General features: G+C 40.9%; 1 protein-coding gene across 2 annotated transcripts in view; it reads right to left on the minus strand.

Moving 5' to 3' along the window:
• Window positions 1-11,677, minus strand: part of ILRUN (inflammation and lipid regulator with UBA-like and NBR1-like domains) — a 96,953-nt gene extending 85,276 nt beyond the window's left edge. Inside the window, exon 1 of one of the 2 annotated variants that reach the window (XM_047858957.1) lies at window positions 11,239-11,677. In XM_047858957.1, the coding sequence (XP_047714913.1) occupies window positions 11,239-11,396 (158 nt within the window). In that variant the 5' untranslated portion in view covers window positions 11,397-11,677. The remainder of the gene's footprint in view (window positions 1-11,238) is intronic. The other variant, XM_047858955.1, reaches the window with a different exon arrangement.
• Window positions 11,678-12,120: the final 443 nt, after the last annotated feature.

The following is a 12,120-nucleotide window of genomic DNA, read 5'->3' on the forward strand; positions in this document are numbered from 1 at the left end:
CTTTAGCCCAGCAATCTAATTCTATGAAAAAACTCTAAGGAAACAATTAAGGTTGCAAGCAAAGATTTACCTACAAGAATTTCAATACTGAGTTTATAGTGACAAAAAAATAAAAATAACCTTGATATCCAACAAAAAAGGATTATCAAGTTATTTTATATACACTTAATACCATGAAGCCTTTTAAAGGCTTTTAAAGTATAGAATCATATTTATTAAAAATGAATAATTATCGTAAAAGATTTTTCAGTGAAAGATTACAAATTGTGTTTGTAGTGGTTTAAGAGTATCCACCAAAATTCACATCTACCCAGAACCTCAGAATGCAATCTGATTTGTAAATAGTCTTTGCAGATACAAGTAGTTCAGATGAGGTCAGATCAGGTTGGACCCTAAATCCAACTGACTGGGGATTGGGGAAATCTGGGGAGGAGGAAATCTGGAGACACAAGGAAGAAGGCCTTGTGACTATTGAGGCAGAGGTTGGGAGTGATGTAGTACAAGCCAAGGAACACCAAGAAATGCCAAAAGAAGGGAGCCATCAAGAGCTAAAAAGAGTTAAGGGAGGATTCTTCTCTAGGAACCTTCAGAGCGAGCAGAGCCCAGCTGATGCTTTGATTTCAACTTCTAGCCTCCAGAACTGTAAGAGAATAACTTTTTTGTTTTAAGCCACCCAGTTTGTGGTAATTTGTTATGGCAGCCCTAGAAACCCACCAAGTGTATAAAACACAGCAATCAGGAGCACAGACTCTAGTCCGAGACTACTTACATCTGAGTTCTATTTCTACCACTTATTACCCACGTAACTTTACGTAAGTTACTTAACCTTACTGAGCCTCTTTTCCTTTTCTGTAAAGTAAGAATAACTGTATTTATTTCCTAAAATTATTGTGAGCATTAAATTATGTAGTAATCACTTGAAACAGTACATGGAATACAGCAAATACTCCACTTTCATAAAGCAAACACAGGTACGCACACAAACACATGCAAGTATGTACTAGAAAAATACAGATGAAAGGGTTAAAATTGTTTATCTCTGGCTCCTGTGAGTATGGCTTGTTTTTGTTTTCTTTTTGCTTACTGGCACTTTCTAGCTTATCTGCAATGATTTAAGTCACAATAAAATTTTATATCACAATAAAAATTATTTTTAAATTAAAAAAAAGTTTAAACACAGTTGGTTCCCAGTTATATAGCTGTATGCAAAACCCCATCCCTCAGCCAATGATTTCTACTGTCCCAAAGTCCGTTATCAAAGGTTTTTTTTAGTTAAAAAGCAAAATTTACTTCAGAAAATAAATCCTGACCAGAAAGCATTTTAGAAGCACACTGTGTATCATTCAATCAATCGAGTAGTAGGCTGTTGATCCATAATAGGCTGTGAATCACTGACCTCAAGCACAATAATTCAAGTGTGAACCCTTGGAAATACTTCATAGAGCCATGGTTCACACATAAGAAGACACAACTGTTCATTTTTTAAAGTGAGTCTTTTAAAATCCAGTACATAGTCAATTCAGTGGGGCTGAGTTCCAGATTTGGAATTAACTGCTCCTCTCCAAAGACATACATTAACTCTGGCAAATCATGAGAAAACCACTCACAAAATCAATTACCCTTACAAGTGAAAAATGTATCAGTTTCATCTGCACAAGGTAATTCAGTAAGAGTTAAACCTCTTCAGTAAGTTTCAGTCTTGTGTTTTGGGTCCCTTGTGTTTAGTCAGTTAAGCATCCAACTCTTGATTTCGGCTCAGGTCATGATCTCAGAGTTCCAGGAGTTCAAGCCCCGCATCAGGCTCCACACTAGTGGTGTGGAGCCTGCTTAGGATTATCTCTCTCCCTTTCTCTATCTTTCTCTCTCAAAATAAATAAATTTTAAAAAAACCTTATAAAATGTGTTCTCTGAAAATATCTCATAGGCAAATTCAGATGGATTCACTAGTTTACTTAACACATTTTGCTCTTAATACAGCAAAACAAGTTTTAATAATTACATGTAATTACTGGATGAGAGTTGGTTGCTCAATACAGTGAAAGAATTCTACTGTACTTGAAGAGATCAAATCTGAAGAGATAAAATCTACCACTACGCTATTATTTAGTAAAATATAGATCTATTTGATCATCCTATCCAAATATCTTGACAACTACTTCAGTACAAGGGCTGTGGTACCCACTACTCTGAATAGGAAGAACAATTATTCAAATTGCAATACCACTGCTGTTTAAAAAATACACACACACACACACACACACACACACAGAAAATTCTGTAAGTATACATACACATGCAAAATTCTACAGGCATGGAAATTTTCTAAAAGGTACAGAAAAATAGATAGTAGTGGCCACATCTGGAAAGAAGAACAGATTTTTGCTTCTCACTTTTAGTCCAGAGGTTGCAAATTAGTGGTCCAAGGAACACATCCTACCTATAGATGAGCTTCATGTGGTCCATACAGTGTTTTAAAATTACTTGAAATTGTTTTCATGCTTATTTATTTTTGAGAGACAAAGAGACAGAGAGTGGGGGAGGGGCAGAGAGACGGGGAGACACAGACTCGAAGCAGGCTCCAGGCTTCAAGCTGTCAGCACAGAGCCGACACGGGGCTTGAACTCACAAACTGCAAGATCATGACCTGAGCCAAAATCGGACACTTAACCGACTGAGCCCCAAGGCACCCCAAGATGGGGCCAACCTTTAGAGGGCTCAAATTGCTTCCAGAAACAATATTCTTGCTGTTAACTTAAATTTTAATTTCTTTCATGGCACATATATTGACAACATTTACATCTCATGGCAAACCGAATCTACAAAAAAGCCTGAAAAAGAGCTTAGATTATAGGACTTGTTTCTTCTAACAGCACTGGACCACAAAGTCTCCTTAAAAATGAAGTCTTTAGTCCATCTACTCTCACACCTTACTGAATCCGATGTTTAGGGAGAACCAAAGGCTGTTAGGGTATATCTTCCTCTCCAGGGTATGTATCGTATGTGATCAATGTTATCAAAAAAGCAATGTTCAGAGAAGACAGCACAATTAGTGTCCCAATTTCAAAAAAACAATAGGATTTCATGAGGCATAAGAAAGGGAAGAACAACATTCCAGGCAGAAGAAAAAAGTTTAAAATTGGGAAAGCAAAAGTATATGTGGGAAATGAGCAGCAGACCAGCTTGAATGGAGCAGAGAGAAGCAAGATATCCAGCATAAAGGTATGCAGGAAAGGTAGAGGCAGATAAACCAGGACCAATCTTTGGAAGGCCCTGAATGTCAAGCTAAAGCCCTGTTTTTTATGTGGTACATAACTAGGGCATTATTAAAGGTTTCTGACCAAAAAAAAAATGGTCCAGATCAAAGCTGTGATTTAGAAAGATTGGTCTGGTAGTGGTATGTCCACAAAATGGATTGGAAGGAAGAGAGCCAGATGTAGAAAAACAATTTGGAGAGTACTCCTGTTAGGGTAGTCGTGCAGGGAATGGAAAACAAGAGTTGGAAAGTGCACTGTAGAGTGGAAACGAACAGGGTTTGGCAAGTGATTTGAGGTGTCCAGGAAAGAGAGGGCATTGGATAGAACTCAGTTCAAGCCTAATGTCTGGGAGACCAATAGAGCTATTAACAGGGAAAAATCAGAGAGAATGGCTGGTAAGATGGGGAAAAGGATAAACTGATCTTGTAAATACACAATTAGGGGCACCTGGGTAGCTCAGTCGGTTAGGCATCTGACTCTTGATTTGGGTTCAGGTCATGATCTTCCGGTTCGTGGATCAAGCCCTGTGTTGGGCTCTGTGCTGACAGTGCAGAACCTGCTTGGTATTCTCTCTCTCCCTCTCTCTCTGCCCCTCCCCTGCTTATGCTCTCTCTCTCAAAAATAAATAAATTAATTGATACACATTTAATTTTGGTTCCTAATAGAACACCCCTAATATTTTCCCCCATTAGGAAACCTTGCATACTTTCCTGGCCCAGTTTTTAGGGGTGTTCTGAAGAAAATATGTATTTAATACAAGTAAAGGATATATTTAATGCAGTCAATGAGAAGCCAGTCCCAGAGCATGTGACATGATCAAAACTAAGCTCCACAGGATTAAGTTGGACTCCTACCTCACACCACATGCAAAAATTAACTCAAAATGGATCAGTGACCTAAGTTTAAGAAGTGAAACCATAAAACTCTTAGAAGAAAACATACAGGTAAATCTTCATGACCTTGGATTATTAGATATAATGCCAAAAGCACAAGCAACAACAAAAAATTAGATAAGCTGGGCCTGATCAAAATAAAAACCTGTGCACTGAAGAACATCATCAAAAAAAATAAAAAGACAACCTATAGAATGGAGAATAATGTTTGCAAATTACATATCTGATTAGGTTCTAGTATCCAGAATATATAACTCTTACAACTGAACAAAAAAGACAATCCAACTAAAAAAAAAGTCAAAGGACTTGAATAAACACTTCTCCAGGAAAGTATGCACTGACCAAGAAGCACAGAAAAAGACATTCAATATCATTAGTAATTAGAGAAACACAAATCAAAATCACAGTGAGGTACCACTTCATACCCATAAGAATGGCTGTAATTAAAAAAAGGAAAATAACAAGTGGTTGGCAAGGTATGGAGAAACTGGGACAGACCCTTGTTCATTGCTAGGAGGATTATAAAGTAATCCAGTCGCTGTGGAAAACGGTTTGGTGGTTCCTGAAAAAGTTACACATTCAACTCCTAGGTATATAACCAAAAGAAGTAAAAACAGGTATTCAAACAAATACATGTACACATATTTTCATAGCAGCACTATTCACAATAGCCAGAAATGGAAATGGCTTAAATGTCCCTCAAGAGGCAAATGGATAAATTATGGTATACACATACTTTGTTGAAACATTATTCAACCATAGTATTGACACATGCTATATACAACATGGATGAAGCCTGAAAGACACTAGACACAAATGGACACGAATATTGTATGACTCCATTTATATGAAATATTCAGAATAGGTACATCCATAGAAAAAAAATTCAGATTGGTAGTTGTCAAAGGCAAAGGGTGAAAATGGACCTGGGTGGTTGCCAGGGCTTGGGTTTCCAGGGAATGAGGAACAACTGCTTAACGGGTGTAGGGTTTCCTTTTGGGGTGATGAAAATGTTTCAGCTCGATATATATGGTAGTTGTACAACACTAGGAATACACTAAATGCCACTGAATTGTTCACTTTCTCATGGTTTAACTTCATGTCGATTTCACCTCAATTTTTTAAAAATCTGCAATATTCCAAGCCAAAAATAAAAATAAGCTCCATGTCTTGTTACTCCTGATCCCATTAACTGCATTATAGCCAAGCCAATATTCTAGATGGTTCTGCTCCACTTGCTCCTTCCTGGTTTCACTCAGGAAACATCCTCTACCTATATTACACTACTTTCTCATCAGTTCAAATCGCCTAATCATTTCAAAACTTCTAAGAAAGCAACCTGCCCATAGCAGTCATTCCATCTTTGTGAATCATTCCTTCTACTTGACTCAGTCCATTCCTACCTGTTCTGAAATTCAGCTAATTCAGTACTGACATATGAATGTTTCCTCATTATTCCGAAACTTTTCTCTCATCATTTCAGGCATGTTCTTTTCCTATCAGAACACAAAGTATAATACAGGCTGTTTTCTGCTTCTGTATTACACTATCTGCTATCCAAAATACATTTATTTAAATACTGTCTGGTTGATAGTTTTTGGTGTTATGCGTTACACAAATTTTGTGTGGAAGGAGTGGGAAGATAAGAAATGGTGAAGAAACCATCTCCACCCATCCTAGCTACAATGGAGATTAGTTTTCACTTCATCTGTGATCAGAAATACAAGGCCCACAGCAATACTGTTTATAAAGACTTCCTGCAGGACAACAATATACTTTTTACTGTGCTCCTTTTAAAACTAAAATGAATCTAAATGCTCTTTTTATAAACTTTTTTTAATACCCAGAGTCCAAAACTTCTATGTGCCACTCAAAAAAGATAGAAAAAAGTGGAGAAGAATATCCAAAGAACTCTCAACCTTCTTAAAAATGTTATAGACTGTACAACACTCTATCACTAAGTGTTATGCAATCCTTCCCTACCCTCTTCCTAAAACTGCTGCTTGGCACACATTTTTTTCAAGGAACCCAGTACTAACATCATGATTTATGTTACAAAAGTCTGGCTGCCAGGCTTTTCCTAGACTCATACACATAAACCAAAGAGTGGATCAGAAACTCATTTACCATGCAGGTGACTGAAAAAATGGATTAAGACCAGGCAGGGGAGGTACTATGAAATACAAGGTACAACTGATTTTTACATCTAGATCCTGATTTCACTTCATCAGTTATACCTTTATTTTATCCAGTGGGGTGCCTCTGACAATGCTGACAAAGTCAGCAGGACATGAGTGTACAAAAATGTTTTTCCAAGTTGCTTTTCTAGAACACATCTGTTCCATCCACTGTGGGCACATGTAATGTTCCAAAAAATGTATATTACTTCCTGAAGACACCAAGAGGTAAGCTAGAACGTTGCAACACCACAACTGCAAAGGGTCAGCCAAATAAGTAATCAACAGTGTCTATATGCTAGTCAACTATTATTTATACTTATAACTGAGAAATAAGGCCAATACTGACTCCTAAGTTAATACCCTCTAAAAATCTAGAAGTGTTAAAAAAATAAAATCTAGAAGTGTTACTTGCCTCTTGTCACAAATGCTAAAGAACAAAACTCACTTTAAAAACATAAGAGACAAATGATTTTGAGGACCAGAAGAGAATTTGAAATCTTACATAACACTAAACTGTACACTTAAAATTGGTTAAAATGGTATATGTTTTATGTTAAATTTTCTAAAAATCATATGTAAATTCTCCTATGAATCATGTCAGTTTCTCCTGGAAAAAAGATAAGTCTATTAGACTACATTAAAGGATGAGAAACCATTAAGTTGAATGTGTTTAAATTATAAATAGTGAAAAAATTTTAGTGATTTCAATTAACAGAAACTTTCTGACCTCTTAAGGAAGGTGTTTATTAGATAGTCTCCATCTCCAAGGAGGGCATAAGCAATGAAAAAGTTTAAACTGTGGTAAGTAAGGGAGATTTAGTTTTGACATAATTCTAACTAGAAAAGTAATTAAACACTATAATAAGGTACCATGCAAATCTCTGCCCTCAGGGATGCAAAAATAAACTGTCTTGGAAGGATTATATGCAATTCTTCAGGAAAAACTGGAATGAACTGGAGAATCTCTTAAGCCAACTTCCAGTTTTAGAATTCCAGGTTCTATACTCACTGTCCAATTGTGTCTCTGCAAGACATTCCACCTATAGAAAGTTATACTAATCTACAAATCATTTCAGTTGGCTTAGCATACTGGGTTTTTTTTATCACACCACTTATTCACTTTCTGTACTTACTGAGGAACTGAATATTGGCTACTTTTATTAAGTATCCCAGCAGCATGGCTGCCAACTCAGGTATAAACACTACAAAAAGCTTAAGCTGGGGGCACCTGGGTGGCTCAGTCGGTTGGGCATCAACTTCGGCTCAGGTCATGATCTCGCAGTCCCTGAGTTCGAGCCCCGCATCGGGCTCTGGGCTGACAGCTCAGAGCCTGGAGCCTGTTTCGGATTCTGTGTCTCCCTCTCTCTCTGCCCCTCCCCTGCTCATGCTCTGTCTCTCTCTGTCTCAAAAATAAATAAATGTTAAAAAAAAAATTTTTTTTTAAAAAAAAGCTTAAGCTGAAACAATACTTCATTCCAAATTAAAAATTAGAAATATCGGGGCGCCTGGGTGGCGCAGTCGGTTAAGCGTCCGACTTCAGCCAGGTCACGATCTCGCGGTCCGTGAGTTCGAGCCCTGCATCGGGCTCTGGGCTGATGGCTCAGAGCCTGGAGCCTGTTTCCGATTCTGTGTCTCCCTCTCTCTCTGCCCCTCCCCCGTTCATGCTCTGTCTCTCTCTGTCCCAAAAATAAATAAACGTTGAAAAAAAAAATTTAAAAATTAGAAACATCTACAAAATGCACAATGAACTAAAGACTAGAGGAAAAAAATATTTTATAGGGTAGATAATTGACAAGGCCAAAACATTCAACTTAGTTTTTTGACAGCTTCTTAAAAAGCTAATACTTACTTTTGAAAATAAAAGCAAAGTCTTTCCAACTTGAGTTTCATTTTAGAAAACTCATGGCCTTTGTTTTAAAATAATGATTTTTAATTTACCATAGTATTTTCTAGCAGTCATCAAACAACCGAATGGTGGTTATTTATTACAACCAATAGCAGGCACTTAAGAAGTCACAGTAAAGTTAATCATCTCAAATTCAACAGGTTAATCACAGCAATTTGAGAGATTTTGCCATCCTATATTATAGGACCATCTCAACAAAGTTAGACATTAAATGACATTTAAAAACAATACATTTCTAGACCACATATTTCTTAAACAACACAGACAAATGTTTTGACCAAGTACACATGCATGACTCTATTTATTTTAACTAGATTGTATTAATCAAGATGAGCATTTGTTTAAAACAAAAATCTAATGAACTTAACCAGGTCAAAATAGAAATCAAAATATAATACTGGGGCTAACTGCTTTCAATAGAAAGAAAAGAATAGTAAGCCTTACTTCCTTCAATTCACAAAAAATTTTTCATTTTATAATCAAAGACAATATGACTTTTACAACCAGAAAATAAGGTGGCTTAAAGCTGAGTTACCACTTAATTGCCTGCATTCCTAAGAAGCTACTAACTTCTAACTACTTTAAAACCTGAATACATCTGGGGCGCCTGGGTGGCTCTGTTGGTTGGGCGTCAGACCACAGCTCAGGTCGTGATCTCTCAGTCCACGGGATTGAGCCCTGCGCTGGGCTCTGTGCTGACAGCCCAGAGCCTGGAGCCTGCTCCAGATTCTGGGTCTCACTCTCTCTCCACCCTCACCTGCTCATACTCTCTCAATCTCTCTCTCAAAAATAAATTAACATTAAAAAATTAAAAAAAGAAAAAAAACCTGAATACATCTTTTAATGGCTCACTACTTTGCTCAGAAATGTATCACACCTTGTTTCATACAGAGATGCTACATCATTAGAATACATGCTACTGTGTGCCATTGAGCTTAATAATTTTTTATAAAAAATTCAAATAAAATTTTTATAACGCAACTATAATTTTTAAGTTATTTTTTTCTTGCCCACACTGGGCCTCACCTTTCACAAAACCTAAAAACAAACAATCTTAGATGTTAAACACACACACCTCAAACACATAAAATTCATTACACTGGTTTTGTAGCCACAATAATTATACTAATAAATACTGACTCTAAAGAACCAAAAACTTATTAGGGCAGGGTTTAAATGGTACGACTCACAAGGGGGTGGGGAGAAATAATGATCCTCCCCTACCAAACTGGCAGCAACAATATGCCAAGTTTCCTATGCTGAACTAGTGTAAACAAGGAAGAAAAAGAGCTGGGGGTGGGAAGCTGGCAGGCAAGAGAACAACCCTCGTCAAGATATAGCTTTACTTCTAAATTTCACTAGGGTAATACCTGTTCTCAGTGTTTTCAATAACCCCTATCAAGGACTCTTTAAACACCATAAGTTGGTGTTCAGAAAACTACTGCAGGCTGTAGTCCCTCTCTTCCCAGACGTAAAAAGATGTAAGTGGGGATCATAAATGCTTCTTTAATTATAAAGACTATCTCTCGCATTCAATGCCTCAAAAAGTTTTCTAAACATCTAGCAATTCAATCCCACTCTTGCTGTAACAAGTTTAAAGATAAAATAGTAAGACCCACCAATGATGCTACACAGAAAAAAAATTCACACATCATCTTTGGTGTGACCATAGCTACAAGGAAGACGAGCACCATTCCAGACAGGACTAGATGAGAAATGGGATAAAGACTAAGCTTACAGCCTCTTTTTTCTGGCATTGCCTGAGGCATTCAGTGGACATGGAATAAAGGCGAAGCTGGTTGTATAAGTGATGCCAAGAGAAACAAGATTCCACATGTCAGGGGACTGAATGCCCAAACACAGAGAGCAAAGGGCACTCATCCCATGGCTTTCTGACCAAAGAAAAATGAGTTGTTTCACCTGAAATCTTTTCAGAAGAAGTCTAATGGTCTGTACTTTACCACTCACCCTAAGTGAGTGAATTCAACAACCCCTCCTCAGAGAACAAGGAGAGAGCCTTGCTTATCAAAAATAGCGAGGGCTACATCCAAAGCCAAGAAACACTCCTTTTGGTCTAAGCGCCATGGTCTTCTGCCCCAATTCTACAAGGAGACTCCAAGACAAAAAACTTGGTTCCTAGTTTTCCTAAGCCAAGTTCTCCATTTTCCCAAACAACCCAGTCTTATTTCAGATAAGCCCCTCTCCATTCTGGCATTCTGGAATCCAGGGCTCCAGTTCTCTCAGAAAGTTCCCTCCTCCAAGATAATCTCCTTTCCTTCACTTTTCCTAAGGCTTTCCCAGACCCTGCCCCCAAGCACTCCCGGTCCTCCGTTAGATCTACTAGCAGATCCCACTCCTCCCTGGCACAACTCTTCGGAAAGTCAGCTCTCTTACCGTACTCACTTGTCCTTCCCCAAAATGTTTCCTTTTTCCCTGTCTTCGAATGAAGAAACACAATACACACGCGCGCGCGCATAGTATCTGTTCTCATCTCCTAACTCCCAAGTCTCTCCAGTGCCCCACGTTCTTCCAGAACACCTAATTCTCTCCCGGAGTTTCCTCTCATCCCTGTCTTCCTCGACCCTAACTCCATACCCCAGGCTTTCCCCCCACTCCCCAAATTCAGATTTCCTGTGCTGTGTACTCTTCACCAACACCACAGCCCTCCTGCTCACAGGTCCACCCCTATGGTCTCGATACTCAAGTCTTTCTCCTCTTCCCATGTTCTTCGGCCCCTAATTCTCCGCAGAACCTCGGGAAGCCCTCCCCAGTCTCCCTTCCGCCCCTCCTGCACTCCGTGGCCCCCCACTCCCCTCGTACGTCCTCTCTACTCTTGCTCAGCCCCCAAATTTCTCCCATGTCCCTGAGGCTCCCCCACTCTCCCTCCACGCCCCGGGAAGAGGGTGCCCCTCAGCGCCCGCCCGCCCGGCCCGCCCTGCCGCTGGGCTCGGGTGTCCCTTCCCTTCCCCGCGGGCCCCAGTGCTGGCGCGATGGGGCCGGCTCACCAGTTGGTCATATCCAGGAAGAAGGCGCAGCCGGCCGGGTTGAGCTGGAAGCCGAGCAGTCGCTGGAACTCAGAGATGAGCACGTCCTTGTCGGTGGTGCCCAAGCAGCTGAACTTCTGCATCAGCTCAGGGTCCAGGTCCACGTCCATGCCCTCCATGGCTGGGGCCGGACACCCGCTTCCCCGCCTCCTCACAACCGAGCCGCCGCCGCCGCCGCCGCCGCCGCCGCGCCGCCGGGCCCGGGGACCGGGAGGGGGCTCGCTGCTAGCTGGCGCCGCGACCCCGCTCCTTTAAGGTAGGCCCCGGGCCTCTCACCGCCTCATAGGGATAAACTCACTCAGCCACTCACTCACTCTCTCGCTCCCCCCCCCTCCCACCCCCCCCAGCGCCGCCGCCTGCGCCGCCGCCGCCTCTCGCTTCTCTGCCGCCTCCGCCTCCTCCCGCGCCGCGCCCACTGCGCAAGCGCCGCCCGCCTGGGCCCCGCCCCTTCCTCTCCCGGAGACCCGCCCCTCAGTGGCGTCACAACCTCGTGACGTCTCCCGCGTGACCTCACCGAGGTGGAGCGAGGGGGCGGGGAGTGGGAAAGAGGAAAGGGACCGCTCGGCGGCTGAGGGTGACTCCTGGCCTGACCTTCTCCTCTCTCCGCCCCCACTTTCAAGGGGAGGAGTTAAAGTCCGGGGTTTGGGGAGAAGCTCCGGGATCTTGCTCTACCGCAACTCCACCATTTTGCAGGTGAGGAAACAAGTTCGGGAGAAGAGACCATGGCAAGGTCGAGTAGCAAAGTGCAGGCAGGACGCAGTCCTCTCGGCCAGGGCTTTGCCCCTTGTCCTGGAAGGGCTTGTTTGCACAAGTTTTAAGAGCTGTTTTTCCAGGTCGATAAGT

The sequence above is a fragment of the Prionailurus viverrinus genome, chromosome B2, assembly GCF_022837055.1.
Source record: "Prionailurus viverrinus isolate Anna chromosome B2, UM_Priviv_1.0, whole genome shotgun sequence".
Lineage (NCBI taxonomy): Eukaryota > Metazoa > Chordata > Mammalia > Carnivora > Felidae > Prionailurus > Prionailurus viverrinus.